The following is a 16,609-nucleotide window of genomic DNA, read 5'->3' as shown; positions in this document are numbered from 1 at the left end:
AGGAACAAAGAGATGTGGGGTCTTTAGAGAACTAGCCAAAGTAAACTAGTTACTAATAGTTAGAAATCATGCATAGTGGATGGCTAACACCAATTGGTAGTACCTTAGAAAAATCACAACTCAAAAGCTGGTTACTAAAATAGGAGCGCCCAAGTCTATATAAATCCCTCAATGAATTCTCATATTTTCAATGTGTGATTCAATTCTCATACCTTACTGATTATGATCACAACAGTTAACTACAGAAAATAAAATGAAAACGAGTATCTTTGTCTTAAAGTAAGCTAAATTCATTAATCAAATTAGGTCATGCAATCAATCAACCAGGCACCTTAAAGCAGACAGCAATTTCCAGGGGATAAGAAAATCTCGGCAAGTCAACTACAGGTACAAAATAAGTAAATCGGCCAGACCAAATTTACCACATCCAACAGAATGATAAATTTGAACATCACTGACTTTAAGAACTCGAGTCCAAACCAACAAAAATAAGGAACAGAAAGAGAACAAAAAAAATATATATATATATACTTCTAGACGATTCTGGAACCGTCGTCAGAATTGCGGTTCATAATTTAATAGAAACTGAAACCAGACCGGAACCATCCCTTCAATGATTTAAGATTGGTTTAGTTCATAATTCTGATTCAGTCAGTGTATACAAACTAAAATATATTTTCTTTTAATTTAAAAAAATTAAGCAAAGAATTCTTAATACTCTTTTGAGATTTCAGAAGAATCAAAACACGCATAGTTTTCTTACTTATTTTTTAAAAATTTATTTATCCAATTAATCACTTCTTACGCCGATAGTTGTAATCCCTTCACTTGTATAGTCGTATATTCATCTCCTTTTTTATAAATTTTATTTATTTATTATCATTTTTTATTTATCAAAAATCTCTAATATTATTTGTTATTATAATTATTATCATGTATTATTATTAATATTTTAAAAACTTAATTTTGTTCTTAATTAAAATAAAAAATTAAATTATTATATAATTAAAACTTTTACTATTCATTATTATTACATTCTTTTAAATGTGTGGTTGAAGACTAAATAGGTGATTCTAGTAAATATTGAACCAGCTCTAAATCAACCCTCCAATTTTTATTCTAGTTCAAGCCCATTCCGAATTTGACCGATTCCAATTATCAGTATGATTGGTCCGGTTCGATTCAGAAGCAGCCCGTGGCCAGGGTTTACATCTAGAGCATGTTTCGCTAGCTCCAGGCTTCAGCTCAATGCATATCATCCACTATTTATCGAGCGAGAGTTCATAACCAAAGCAATAGACAGACGATCCATGGCAAGATATGCAACAATTGGTAGTACTGTACCATACAGCATTTCCTTCTCACCAGTTGTCCATTTAGAATTTAATGAGGCATCGCCAACCCGCCATCCATGGGTGATCAAGACCGAGCCACGACCACTTTAGCAAAACAAAACCAATCACATCAAATTACATTTTTCAAACTGAAACCAACACAAGTGTAATACGTGATCCGGGCAAATATGAGATCATCTGTCCCTCAATTGGAAGTTTGCAAGGCTGGAGGCGGCCTCTTCTTCTTTAAGTAGAGGCAGTCCCATCAGGCTTGCAGCTGCATCTAAGCTTCTACTCTAAAAAGAAACCTGATAATTATGATGCTGAATCGAAGCTAAATAAGTTTTATGGGTCCTTCCAGTTCACCGGTCTTCTCTTTAGGTTGAGAGTTTTATATTATTATTTCCACTCACCATAGAAAAAATTCAACCATATATGACAATATGCTGAGCTACTCAACTGCTATTATTAACTTCCAGAATATAAAATAAAAATTCATAATAGTACCTCTAGCCGATCAACATTAGAGATTTGCCAATCATCTAAATAAAGAAAATCATTCACTACTCATTTGTAGAACAGTTGGTAAATACATCTAAAAGACAATTTTAATGAGAAGATGAGGGGAATCTAGAGGATGGGGGAGCTGGGACAGAACTGCTAAAAATTATGGTCAGCTCAACACTACTTGAACGAAAAAAAGAGTTACAAATGCATATGGTACAACCGAACGCAGCACGGTATTTTCATAAGGAAAGAGTCCTGCAACGAATATTGCAATGTGGGTTTATCATTACTAAATGTTGAAAACCCCCCGAGGGAGATAATCCCGAGATTGTACACAACATACCTTACATTTCACAGTGCTCAGGTTAATCGCCCGCAATATAATGAACTAGGCATCATCATCCCCATCTTCATCCTTGTCAGCTTCAGCACCAGCCTCAGCTTCCTCCCCTTCATCCTCCTCATCAGACATATTGTTAATCACCTCTGTAATAATATCCTTCACCTCTGCTTTTCTATGCATTAGATCTACTCCAAAGTGTGTACCTAATATTAAACAATTAAATGTATAGTTAGTATAGTTGAATTAAAAGAATGGTCATGTTTCACATAATAATGAAAGAGGAACAATACCAAGTTGCCGGAGAATATCAGATAAAGTTGCCTGCGCATTGATATAAACAGAAACTTTAGAAATGAATCAACAAATAAAAACTAAACAAACTATTTAGGAGCAAGCAAAAGACAGTGCTTACAGTATTGAAATCCACTTCCTTAAGGATATCTACTACAACTGCATGCATATCCTCTCTAGTGGGCTGTTCCTTAGCCTTCCTGTTAGATTTGGCTTTACCTAATTGTTGAATAAAACAAGCAATAGTCAGCTGACGGGCCAACATAAACTTCTAAGTACAGGAAAAGAAAACCCCCTGAAAAAAAAATATATATTCTCATAGGTAAATCAGAAATGCATGCTAAAGTAGCTTGTTGTAGGTACAACCATCCTATAGAGGCTGTTAAAAAGAGTATCTATGCAGCACAGCTAACCTAAGTCCAAGTCCACAGCACCAGAAGCTTTACAGTGCCCAGGCATCTTCCCATGAAGCTCCCAATGAAATGATGGACCAATATTTAGCTAATTTATTATTTTTTTCGAACTACATTTTTCTCTCCTTGCAACTTCCCATGATAACAGCAGCTCACTAATTCTCTCCAGATTTAGAGTCTTGTAATTCACCCATGTTCTCTTCAATTTACTAAGCTGTATATAGTAGAAGTGTAAATCTTGTTGCTGCAAAAATCATGTTATTTCTCCAAATTATTAGCTATATAGGTTTTAAATTTTATCTTTTCAAGATCAATTACAGACATCCAAATAACACATGTAACCACTGGAATACATAAGGGAATATACATGCTTAAAAGCAAAGTATGTAACAGTCACAATGAAGATGGTACTATCAAATAAATAATAGAAAGATGCAAACTAGCCTGACTAGAAAGAACTTCACAAGAATAGAAAATGGTATACCTTGATCCTTCTTTAATGGCAATTTGCCTGCCTGTTTCTTGCTTGTGCCTTTGTCCTTACTAGGAACATTACGGTCCCTTAGGCTTTCCTTTTCAACCTTCTGTTTCTTAGATGCAGATCCCTTAGACTTAGAAAGTGAACCAGAAGTCCCATCAGTGCCTGTAGCACCCTGCTTTGACGATGATCCAGAAGATCTTTTGGTAGATTTCACAGGACTTTTCACAGATTTTGGGTGGTTCTTAGCAGGTGTGACTTTGTCTTTACTTTTAGCCCCAGAACTTTCCTTCACAATTTTTTTGGATGTCTTTGGAGTTGGTGTCTTATCCTTCAATTCATCCTCCTCTTCCTCTGATTTGCCTTCCTCATGATCGCTCTCTTCTTTTGGCACGGTATCATTTTCATCATCTTGCAAATCATCTTTAGCGTCCTTAGTGTTCAGTGATTCAACCTTATCTTCATCCTCATCTTCATCATCATCACCTTTGGATGATTGTTTCGGTTTTTCTCCTGCTTGGGATGTTTGCTTTCTTTTCTATATTGCAAAGTAAATCATACACCAATCATCCTCCCCTCAGAATAAAATCAGAGAACCAAAGAAAATACAACTAACATATAGCAGACTGGAGACACGCAAAGTTACTTATAAGATAAAAGCAACATATGGGAGAGCATCAAACATCAATTTCACTATTTATTGAGGGTATGCATTTTTCAGTTGAGAAAATTGGAACCTGATCTCAGAAACCAGTTTACCCAATTAAATAATTCAACAAACAGCAAGAAACATTACCAATTGAAACATGCTAATAATCAGTAAAATATGCACATCTATTGTCTCTTTATGTGTGGGAACTCATGCAATTTGAAAGATGGAATTAACAAACAGATATTCATTCCATAACTACAAAAATAGATGCACTGTTCAAAACGAAAAGGAGAAATGCAAAAGATCATTAAATAGAAACAGGGGATCACAATCAACCATGTGGACTGTGACTCCAGGAAGTTACAATTAACTCATTGAAATTTCTCCGCTGAGAAAAATCTAGTGCTCAGCAACTTAACAAGAAGCAACAGTATAAAAGAAGAAAGGTCACTTAATAGTTTTATATTGTAAATTGAAATTTCATTCAATACTTTATAAGAAATTCTATAAAGGCAATGCAACAAGTCTCAAGAGGAACCACACACATCATCCCTTGCTACCCACAAAAAAAGATCATTTGCTCCATGCATTTAACTTATTAGGAAAAATCAAACAGAAACAGATAAAATGAACTTACAATAATATAAGAAATAAAAAATTTCTGAAAACTAATTTTTTAACACTTCTATATTTTTCACAAACTACAATTTAGCATTCAGCATCAGAAATCAATTTATATCTAGAACTTATACCCATCACATGGTTTTAGCTAATGTACAGCGTTATCATACTTGCCAAGAACGATTAAACTAACAAAATAAACAAACCTTAGCAGGTGTACTTGATGCTTCCCCAGGGCTTGCAGTTTTGCTTGTTGTAACCTTACGCTTCTTACCTTTCTGTAATGAAGATGAGCACAAAAAATTTAACAACTCCCTCCTTAACATTCAAAGAATATGAAATAATCTTGAATTAGCAAGACCAATTAAAACATGGCACCTGTTCCTTCTCAGCAAGCAGAACATCGGTTGTCGCATGTGGGGATTCCAAAAATTCCAATAATTTTACAGTGAGTTCTTCCTATGAATATAGCCCAGACAAGCAATGTTATTTTATAAATGAATTTAAATCACACAACAATACAACAATTGGTGCAGAACCAACCTTTTTCACAACAGCCTTGCTAATTGGAATATTGAGCACATCACAGAAATCCACCAACTTTTCTTTAACACACTTGTCAAGTTTTTCCCTTACTTTTGCTTTCTGTTTTTCCTGCTATGAAGAAATGAAACAATCAATTGAAAGAGCTTCCAAAAACAAATGAAAATTTAAACAAGTTTACAAATTATTGATGGAACCTAATTGCACTATCCACAAAGCATGGTTAATGTAAGAACAAATGTATGGATTAATAACCAATGCCCAAACAGTAAAAGTGAATAAAAGGGTAAACTTCAGCAAAGAGATAAAGCACCTCATTTTCAGCCCACACGTAGCCCGAAAACTGGCCTATGTTTTTCTTCAAATTGTGTGTCTGAAACAACCAAATAACTAATATGATAATGTTAAACAACAATCAAAAAAAGGAGGGACAGAAATCAACCACAGCAAAAGATAAAAGTTGATCCTAATTCCACATAGCATGGACTTTGCAATCATGACTTTTGAGTTGTAAGCCCACAATCTACACCGCAACAAGAGCAGGATCACAGGCAACTTTGCATGGAAATAGACTCAACTGAGAATAAATTGAATGAGCACCTTTGCCTTCTTGCCAAAAAGTATTGTGTGCAGCATATTCAGATTATCATCAGGTTTTCTCTTGGACAACTTGAAAGCCACTGAAACAGTATACAAAATTAGAGACCGAAAAAAAAAAAAAAAAAAAAAAAAAGATTTTTCTGCTGTAACAGCAAAAGTTGAACAAAAGTAAATGACATGTTCAAAGAAATTCTTCTTTTGGTCAATTGTATCATAATTATTCTGCCTCTTCATATGCAGGATGCAAATTATCATATGAAGATAAACTTTCCCTAAGGCAGTGTTCCCGTCAAGGGACTGAAATTATTATCTTAACAGAACAAACTTCTGACATCCATCAATATTAATAATGTTAATGTAAAAAAAAAATAAAAAAACAGAATTTGAATCGAAGTTTGTGGTTAAAGAGAATACAGGATTGAACAGAGTTCAACTTAACTGTTTAAATTTTCAATTTTGGAAACATTTAAGCATGTTCCCAGCAGAATTTTAGCATGAACTCAAATTTAAAGACACTGCCTACCTCAAATGCACTAAATTTAAACCTGAAGGGTTAAACCAGGCAAGGTTAAATTGCACAAGTTTCATTGAGCATCAATGCCACCTAAGAATATAGATGTTAATCATCAATAATTAAAGTTATCCAAAGTCTTCCAAGCGTCAACCAAAGCATGAAAATGAAAAATAACTTTCAATGTAGGGTAAGTCATGAGAAACTTATACTTCCTCTGATACACTACAAACAGTTCCATTTAAGAACAATTAGACTATAGATCTAGGAATAAAATTTACTATAATATTTACCCATATGTGATTCCAACTAAGTAACTATATATCAGCTTTCAGAACAAGGAACGGAAATGACTTGCAACAATCCTAACACTCGCAAAATCCAGCTCCAGACTTAATTCTCAAAAACTTAGAGGGGAGAACCATCAATCATTATGAATGCAAGGAAACAGTCAATCTATGGAGAGAAAGGAAGAAAAAAAAAACTGATAGCTCTAGAAAATGGAATCTTCATCTAGAGTGTAAAGAAAGCCCCTACACCTAAAACCATTAAATTTCTAATATAGCAACCAAATGTTAAATCCTTCAAATAAAACTAATTAAGTTAGGATATAACAAGGTACCATTAGGAATATCTTTGAGCTGTGTGCCACGTCCCTGCATCCATACAAAACATAAAATCCAATCAAAAACCGCAGTTTAACAGTCAATTTATTTAAACAAATAATAAGTTAAAAAGAAAAGTTTGCCTTCTCAATAGACAACGGCTTGGTCGCTGATCTGCCAGGCTCCGGCGCAGAATACCTTTCGACCGTCTTCCTTTCCCTAGTTGGCCTCTCGCTGCCTGGAGTCACAGGCTCTTTCTTATCTACCGGTCCTTTAATCTGTTTCTTCTTCGACTCACTCTGCTCTTTCTTTACTACAGAACTTCCTTTCTTTCGCTTTGCTCTCTTGCTCTCTTCTTCGTCCTCTGCATCTTCCTCTTCATCATCATCATCATCATTTTCTTCTTCTTCTTCTCCTTCCTTCTCTTCTTTTGCCACGTCAGCTTCTTCTCCTTCTTCTTCCTCTTTCTCGTGAACGTCTTTCTTTTCATTCTCTTGAGAAACATCTTTGTCTTGCTCTTTACCATCTTCCTCCATTTCCTCCTTTTGCTCTTTCTCTTCTTCCTGTTTCGGCTCCTCTTTTCCGTCCAAGTCTGATTTCTTCTCCTCTAGGGTTTCGCTCGCCATAGCGACCAAACAAATCAAATCAAACAACTAAAGCCCTAGACTCTGAGGTTTTGGTGCAAAAAGACCTAGAGATCGCAGGAAGAAAGTGTGGTTGTTTGTTATTCTCTTGACTTTGTGTTTGTGTTTTGTAGCAAGTAAGTGTGCTGGTGTGATTTAGGGATTGGGAATTTTGTTTTAGCGGGCTCGAATAAGAAAATGGGAAAGGAAAGGGCGGTTTCAAAATTTTTGGATGCTAAAAATGAAAGCGGGCTTTTTAGGCTTTTTTTCGTTTTCGCTCGATACCGGCAAATGCCGAAATTTTTTGGAGGCAAACGGAGCCTCACTCTTACTTTCCTACTATGCTGTCTCTAGCTGCCTACTTGTCTATTTTTCAGTGTCCCCAGTAACCTCTTGTGACTCTGTCTTTCTTTTTTAATCAATGGTCTTATTTCATACTTATATTTTTGACATTTACACCAACTCTGTTCTTATTTTATTTACAATATTTATTTACTTTCAAAACAATTACAGAAATTGTAGGATATTTTCCTAATTCCTACTTAGTTATTGGACCTAATTCTAAACACTACTTTTATTTACTTTTAAATTTTATTACTCTTTGTTTTTTTCACTCCTTTTCCAGACCTTTGTTCCCCAGCAATTTTTTATTGACTCATCAACGTGCTTAAATTGATTATAAATGCATGTCCCTTGGTGATGTGGAGTCAATGTTGGATCGAAGTGTTATAATTCTTATTTTCTTTTCTCCTAGTTTACACTGATTTATTTAACTAGAATGTTGTAGATGCATGAGAATTTCAATTATGTTATTTAATGGTTTTTAATGTATTTGAAATTAGTATTTAGTCTTAACGGTTGTTCCTTTTTAAAAAATTTACTTGGCTATTTTATAACTTTGTTTATGCTTGGTTAGTGAAGAGTGTTTGTTTCTAAATTGTTATTTTTTGAACTGGGTACACCTGTACTGTAATTATATGTATTATTATTTGATGATTGTAATTTTATTTTTTTAGTAATGAGTTTTGATAATAAATAAAACTTCAAATCTAAGAAATTACTGTTGACACGTGGGCTTATAAATGCCGGATATTTATCATATTATGTGTCAAAACTCTCATTGTATCTCTGTCGAAAATGACATGCTAAAAAATACTCTCTTACCCGCCCTTTAAACACCACCCAAATAACCGTACTTATTTACAAATGTTAAATTTAGTTAATTCTCGTTGCTTTCTAAACAAAAGAAAATGTTGGACAATATAGAAATCGCAATGGGTGAAACGGGACGATATTTTAAAAAATTTATCTGTTTCGTAAGGGATTGAAGTGGGATACAGTCTCCACTTTCCCCGTTCATAATTTTAGTAATATTAGAATGTCGTATTTTATATATAATAGAAACTAAATAAATCACTCACGCTATGTTATAGGTTATTGTCATTACAATATTGCCTTAGGTATTATCTATTATGAACTTAAATTTATAAATATTATATACATATTTTATAAGAAGGTATAAAAGTACATAAATAATGTATTATAGTAATAGGAAGGAGGAAGAGAAAATGACAAATAAACACAAAAGAAAGGAACCCTAAAATATCAGAATATGGTTCTACCAGTGACTTTCCACAATAATACTAAACAAAAGACCCAAATGAAATCAAGCAGGAGTAAAATACAAAGAAAAAGCATATAATTTAAAGATCTGAAAAGCTTATATAGATGGAAATCCATGTATGACCCACCAAAAAAGAAGCCATGCAAATCAATATTCTTTTTAATTAAAAGAAGATTCTTTTAAATAAATCCTAACAAATTCAAGCAGAAAGGATAAATATTCATATTATCTTTTTTTAGAAAAAAAAAAAAAAACATGTAAACGAAGCAATAGTCTAAAAGTATGCATTGGCACAACACACTCATTCCTCATCCGCAATAGTCATATGGACGAAAATCAAGAGACTGAAAAAAAAATTCACAGATTCTGTAAACTAAAAGGGTTATCAATAACACAAATTAAAAACATAATTCACAATCAAGTAATAGCAGATTGCGAATTAACACATTAAATCACGTTATAGTTATCCTCACACCGAAAAAAGGAAACCAACTATCAAGTCTCAAACACAGACCATTCATATTCTATCAAATAAAGAAAGAGAAGAGGAAGCACATTTTTTTCAAAAAAAACTATTTTGTTCTTTCAATTCAATTGGAAGTTTCTATTCATCCTTTCACGATGCTGTTATATCTATTAATAGATAGATTGAGAATTTTTCGTCGGATTTAGGATAAGAATAAACTTTAAAAATGAAATCAAATATATATTATTTATAGTATCGTAAAAGTCACGTACAAAAATCAGTGAATATAAAATGAAATAATGATAAATAAGAAAATAAATCATTCTTTTAAACCTTTAAACTTGCTATGTAAAAATAGAAACACAAGCAATGTAACAATGAACCCCATAACTAATTTCAAATGCGTTGATCAATGTTAAAATTTATGTAAAAATCATTATACATCTCATGCTACCGTCTTCTTTAGGGATATTGGTAAGTGATATGTATTTTTTAGTATTCGCAAGTGCACGAACCGTTCCTATAGTAAGGGTAAGTTCACAACGAGATCGATCTCTCAAGAAACTATGAGGCCATTTATTATATATACTAATTATCAACATAAAACAATAAAAGTAAATATAAACACTTTAAATCAGTATTTTGAGAGGATAATATTCATAAAGTAAAGTAATTAAACAATAAATAAATATATAATACAAATACAAATGTTTATAATCTAAAACTATATGCTAAAAACAGTATTTAGTCTAGTCATTTTTTTAGTAATCTCTTTGTTTTACTTTAAGCCTATATCTAATAATTGAGATGGTGATGTGTCTTTTTCTCTAAATCACTCAAGTTAATGATACAACTTAGGTTTCTTATACCAATATGGATTAAAATAAACATGATGTTTCTAATACTTTTTAACTTAAAGATTTTCATAACAAATACTACTAATAAATTAATTTGATAGTCAACCAATAATAATAAATGAAACTAATAAATATATAAAAGTAGAGAAATAATTCATTAAATAAATAAATATCAATGTTCATGTAAAAGTAAAAATACTAAACTAAACGCTTATGAAAACTAACCTAACATTTTTAATCCAATGATCATGGTATTAAATAGAAAGGCAAAAAATAATAAAGTAAAAACCCCCTCTAAATCAATAATTTCTTTAAGTAGGAAGAAGATTAGTCCTCAATCTCCACTTATTGAAAAGCTCCTTAGATCATAAAAAGAGTAATAAAAACTAAAACTATAGAGAATTATGGAAAGAATAACGGTGGCAAATATAAAGAGCAGGTAGGAGAAAACTCCCCTTTCTCCAATTAGGTTTTGTAGAGTTATATATAGAGGAGAGCCATCCTCTAAATAAATATATCTAGAGATGAGTATACCAATATAAGTCTATCTAGTAGATAAGACTTTAAATATCTTTATCTCCACCAAATACTATCTCATAAATAACTCTTAATATAAATCATTATAAGGATACAAAATGAATAAAATGCCCATTGGGCTTTGTAATTAGCAGTCCATACATTTTAATCTTGGGCTTTGACACGAACATGTATGATTAAGCTTCTTTTAGCTCCATATTTTTCTATAATATTTATGAAAATAGACAATTAAACTTAAGTAAGGTAAAAACACATATTTTCACCATTTTATATATAGAAATATATCATTAAAGTTTTAAAATACCCTTAAATATCTATACATATTTTGGACCGATCAGTAAGGCAACCAAGGTTGATAGGAATTCGAGAATTGAAAAATTTTCTAAACCAAATCTTAAAGTTTCAAAATTGGATCTTCAGAACTGTATCGTAATATAAAAATTTTCATTCCAAATTATACCATTTTCTCGAAATGATTCGGTGTAAAAATTGAGGTCTAATAGATGGTTCAATATAGAATGGAATAATAAAAATTAAAAAATTAAATATTTTCAAAAATATAAATATATCTCTTAGATTGAATTAATTAGAGCGAACTTAATTAAGATATATACAACAAAAAATAAAAATCATTGCAATTGTATTCAATAGCTACATAATGCATAATTAAAAAAGTTTTTAAGATTTTAAAAAATTAAAAAATAGTTAGTTTACTATTATTTTTTAAAATATTATAAATAAATAAATATTAAAATTCTATTAAATTGTATCTATCAATTTAATTTTATATCAAAATAATAATAACGATCGTGCAACACACGAGTAAACGTCTAGTGTTAGTAATTGCAAATAACTTTTTTCCTTTTGATTTTTTAATTTTTAAGAAAAATTAAGAATTTTTAAATTTTAAGAAAAATAAGAATTTTTTATTTTTATAGAAAATTTTTAAAACTAATATATTTTATAAAAATAATTTATTTTCTATTTAGATAATAAATTTAAATATAAAGAATAAATTTGAAATAAAAAATGAGGACTCCTTATTTTTATTTAAAAGTAAATAAATTTTTATATAAAAAATATAGAAAATATATTAGACTTATTTTTGATTTTTTTTATAAAATTTAGTCATAGTTTCAAAAATATAAAATTTATTTTTTATTTATATTTTAAAAAAATAATATAAATAAATGTAACATTATATTTTTTATTTTTATTAAACTGATATAATTTTTTTTATAAGTGAATATTATATATGCGTGCAGCTCAGTATGTATTTCAATTTATTCCTATATTCATTTAAAGATATGTAGTTGGATCAATAAGGCCGAAAGCAAGGCAATAAAGCTCATGTTATAATATAAAAATGAAAATATAAAATAAATATTAAATAATATTTAATAGTTTTAGATTTTGTAATATTTGAATGTTTGGACTAAATTAATTATTATTTTTATATAAAATTATTTAATCATATTACATAAAGAATTGGATTTTTGAATCTAATTTTAATTAAAAAATATAAGACAAGTTTATTCTTTTAATTAATAGAAATTACATGTTCTTTTTATCCAACTTAAGGCTTTTATATATGGTACAGATTATGTAATATACATGCATATAAAAGTAATTAAATTAAACCAATTATGAGTTGGAATTGACAAGTTGTCCAAACATCAGAATTATATAGTTTCAATTAAACAAATTATAAACTCAGGAGAAAATTTTGAAATAGTATTATCGACACAGGCACTAAAACCCTTAATTTCATCCGGTCAAATGTTATATCGAGAAAGTAACTCGACTGGGGCTTCGCTCTCACACACACGCACCCCAGCTCCAGCATGGAGACACCGCATCACGACCCGACCCGACGAGAGGAACCAGAGTTCGACCTCTACACCATCCCCAGCTACTCCAGTAACTTACTTCGTCTCTCCCCTGTTTGTTTCCTTAGAGAACATCTTGTTCCGCTCAGACACCTAACAGCTTTTTTCGTTTTTATTTTATTTTATTTCTTGGGTCAGGTTGGTTCGCCTGGGACAATATCCACGAGACAGAAAGAGCAGCATTAAAAGAATTCTTCGATGGAAGCTCAATTACAAGAACTCCAAAAATCTACAAAGAATACAGAGACTTTATCATCAATAAATACCGCGAAGATCCTTCTAGAAGACTCACCTTCACAGAGATTCGTAAGTCACTTGTTGGCGACGTTACTTTGCTCAACAAGGTCTTTCGATTCTTGGATAATTCTGGATTAATAAACTTTGGTGCCGATTCGGCTCCTTACAATGATTCCGAGAGAGAGGAAATCGGCAATTTTAGGGTTGAGGATGGACCTCCCAATGGCATACGCGTCGTTGCTATGCCGAATTCCTTAAAGCCCCTTTCGGTGCCGCCGCAAAATGCGGAGATTGTTGAGAACGTGTTGAGATTGCCACCTTTAACTTCTCATTCCGATGTTTTCGGGAAACAAATAGGGTTTGTATGTGGTAATTGCGGCGAAACTTGTAATTCCGGCCGATATGAATGTAGTAAGGTATTAGAATTTGTTATTTTTCTGTTTTAACTTTTTAACTTTTTATTGCCTAGTAAGTTTTATTTGAATTTATTGTAGTGATTATTTTGGCAGGGTGAATATATATTGTGTACAAATTGCTTCAACAATGGAGATTATGGACAAAACAATTCTAAGGATGATTACAAGTTTAATGACAGTGTCGATCATAGCAGTGGGACTGTTTGGAGTGAGGCAGAGACTATACTTCTTTTAGAATCTGTTCTAAAGCATGGAGACAACTGGGACCTTGTTGTCCGAGATGTTCAAACCAAGAGCAAACTTGAATGCATTGCTAAGCTTATTGAGCTGCCATTCCGGAATCTCCTTTTGAGCTCCACACTAGTTGGTGATACTAGTGGACTGAGTGGGAGTGCAGATTACTTGAAACCAGTTCCTGTGTCTTCGTCTGAGAAACAAGATGCAGTGGATAATATTGAGGGTCTGTTGCCTGAGTCCCAAAATGTGAGCGAACAGAATGGAGATGCTGCAGATGAAGGCTCTCCGTTGAAAAGAAAACGAATTGTTTCTCTTTCGGATGCTGGAAGTTGTTTGATGAAACAGGTAGGATAGTTGCCTACAACCATTATTATTTGAATCTATTAACCTGTTGTTTTCTTTTCTTGGAATGCATTGAATTTTTTTGTATATGTTAATGTTTATGTTATATTTGGATGTGTATAAGTTCCTGATGGAATTGATATTTCTTTTCTCTGAATGCAAAGATTAAAATTAGTCAAGTCTAGAAGAAACTATTAATATACTAAACTCTTTTGCGGCTCTCTTGTTTCATACCTTCTAGTTCTAATTTTAGTCTTTAATGTCAAAGTTGCATAAGACCAGGTCAAGGTAGCGATTCTGTAGATTGAGATAGTCTTTCCCATTTGTGAACCAAATGTGTTTACATAAGTATATTTGCAAAATAATTGTTCACAATTCCATGAAAGTGTTGTAGAGTCATTAGTAGCACAGCATGGGATTAAATGTTGATATATTCTTGGCCCCATCTTTTCGTACCAACTTGTGCTACCCTACTTGTTCTCCTCGAAAACTTTGCATGTCTCAACTGCTTTCATGATGTTAGGATTGCCATTACTGCTGAATAAAAGAAAGATTTGTAGGTTATATTTAGAACGCCCCAATGACTTTCCAATAGAGTTTCCTTTCATTTTTTCATGAGCTGGCAATTACAGTATGCTGATGATGTTTCGGGACCATTGTTATCAAGTGAAGCCTGTTATCTGAAATTCCTGGATTGAAATTTTAATTAACAGGTAAGAGCCTGTCAACTGCTTCCTGGTTGATAGTGTCTAGGAAGTTTGCCTTGGGTTTTTTTTTTTTTTTTGCTTCGGAATATATACCGGTTCCACCATGAAGCCAGACTCTCTGTTATAACTATGTTTAAAAATAAAGGTAATTCCTTGAGTGTGGAGTTGGGGCTTAGGCTATAAGTGTTATTCACATATTCTTTAAATGGTCATTTGCCTTTGTCATCATCGATTTGGTAAGCTGCTGATCTAGGTGCATGTTTGGGCATTTCACAGTAGGATCAGATAGTTTTATTAGATACTTGGGAAAAAGAGTTGGTTTGGATGCTGCCATTCACAGAGTGGAAATAGCCTTACCGACACAAATTGGAATGTGTTTATGGTTGGTGATTTCTCATTTTTTTATCTTATCTTGTTCAATGATATATGATTCACAAATTTTCTTTAGGTAGCTCTTATCTCAACCATGGCAGGCCCAGATGTTGCATCTGCTGCAGCTAAGGCTGCTATTGGAGCACTTTGTGATGAGACCTCATGTCCAAGGGAGATTTTTGGTGGAAAGGAGGATTTTCCAGCTAAAGGCTTGTGGTCTCCCACTCTCTGTTCCAGGCCAGAGAGGTTGTTTGTTGATATAATTTTGATCTTCTAATTTTCCTAAGGATATTGTTGAGCTATTGCATTGTTGCTAAATGAATTCCTTTTTCTTTGTTAGAGTCCTTTATGTCAAAGATACAGAGATAAAAGAGAGGTCCACTCAATTAGGTAAATTCATTTTACAAATGGTCTAGATGATATCTACTGAATTTTAGGTGTTTCTGGAACGATGGTGTTCTCGTGTGGTAAAGTTTGCTTCACAATTTCTCCCCATAACAACCCTTAAAAGTAGCTTATTAAAGATGTATTTGCCAGCCATTTCATTGCTTTTACTACATATTTGCTTATCGTGCATCTATGATTCTCAGAAACTGAGGATACATCCCTGGGGCAGAATGACATACCCTTAACTTTGCGACTCAGAACAGCAGTTGCAACCTCTCTTGGGGCTGCTGCTGCTCATGCCAAATTATTGGCCGATGAGGAAGACCAGAAAATTGAAAAATTAGTTACCACCGTAGTTGAAGCACAGGTTGGTCAGAGTTCTTTCTTTTCTTTCGGGTTAATACATTCTATGGTGAAAACTTCCCATCTTTGATGCATGGAGCGCCTAATGTTTTTCCTTTCCATGAATGCAACAATAGTTGAAGAAACTGCAGTACAAGATCAAGCATTTTGATAACCTTGAACTGATAATGGAGAAGGAATACGCCGAATTAGAGGAACTGCAAGAGTCATTAATTGAGGAGCGGATGGATGTTGTACAGAGGGCAATTATGGCTGGCTTGTCTAAATGGAGGGATCATTCTGCAGCAAGAACTTAAAGAGTGGTAGTATGTTTTGATGTAGGTCTAGATCAATGTACTTAAAGTAGTGATAGAAGAGACTAGATTTAAAATAAGTTTAGCAGTATGACCAGTGTACACCATAGTTCAATTTTCAAGTATCATAGGCAATTACTCTTAATTTAAAGCAACTGAATTTGCTATTAGGCTTGTCTAATGACCATAATTATGAGAAGGGCTGTTTATAGCAAGCCCGATCTGATGTGACCACTTGTTTAGCACGCAGCACTAAGATCGAATACAACCCAGCTCCTATTGGGTTAATACTAATTGCTTGTAATATCTTTGAACGCTATTATCTACCTCGTAGCACAGGTCAATTTTCATTTGCGTTTCA

The 16,609-nt window shown here is 32.7% G+C and overlaps 2 protein-coding genes across 6 annotated transcripts; one reads left to right on the top strand and one right to left on the bottom strand.

Annotated features, from left to right (window-relative positions):
- Positions 1-1,877: 1,877 nt before the first annotated feature.
- Positions 1,878-7,854, bottom strand: LOC8269186 (DEK domain-containing chromatin-associated protein 1). Of its 5 annotated transcripts, none has more exons than XM_048372904.1 (12): positions 7,042-7,854; positions 6,916-6,949; positions 5,761-5,862; positions 5,496-5,572; positions 5,183-5,296; positions 5,018-5,098; positions 4,846-4,917; positions 3,373-3,904; positions 2,597-2,694; positions 2,475-2,505; positions 2,185-2,387; positions 1,878-2,096 (listed from the first exon to the last, which is right to left on the bottom strand). In XM_048372904.1, exons 1-11 carry the CDS (start codon positions 7,522-7,524, stop codon positions 2,230-2,232), a joined length of 1,782 nt encoding a protein of 593 aa, XP_048228861.1. In that variant the 5' UTR covers positions 7,525-7,854; the 3' UTR covers positions 1,878-2,096; positions 2,185-2,229. The 5 variants fall into 5 exon arrangements, with proteins under 5 accessions (XP_048228861.1, XP_048228862.1, XP_048228863.1 ...); XM_048372905.1 differs by having other exon boundaries at positions 2,190-2,387; XM_048372906.1 differs by having other exon boundaries at positions 5,183-5,293; positions 7,042-7,853.
- A 4,847-nt stretch (positions 7,855-12,701) lies between these two features.
- On the top strand, positions 12,702-16,598 carry LOC8269187 (SWI/SNF complex subunit SWI3A). The gene is made up of 7 exons (XM_002511092.4): positions 12,702-12,925; positions 13,033-13,547; positions 13,641-14,129; positions 15,282-15,451; positions 15,546-15,595; positions 15,796-15,959; positions 16,072-16,598. Exons 1-7 carry the CDS (start codon positions 12,850-12,852, stop codon positions 16,249-16,251), a joined length of 1,644 nt encoding a protein of 547 aa, XP_002511138.1. The 5' UTR covers positions 12,702-12,849; the 3' UTR covers positions 16,252-16,598.
- The last annotated feature ends 11 nt before the right edge of the window (positions 16,599-16,609 follow it).

The sequence above is a fragment of the Ricinus communis genome, chromosome 4 (genome assembly GCF_019578655.1).
Source record: "Ricinus communis isolate WT05 ecotype wild-type chromosome 4, ASM1957865v1, whole genome shotgun sequence".
NCBI classification, from domain to species: domain Eukaryota; kingdom Viridiplantae; phylum Streptophyta; class Magnoliopsida; order Malpighiales; family Euphorbiaceae; genus Ricinus; species Ricinus communis.
This window is presented reverse-complemented; position numbering and strand designations above follow the sequence as displayed.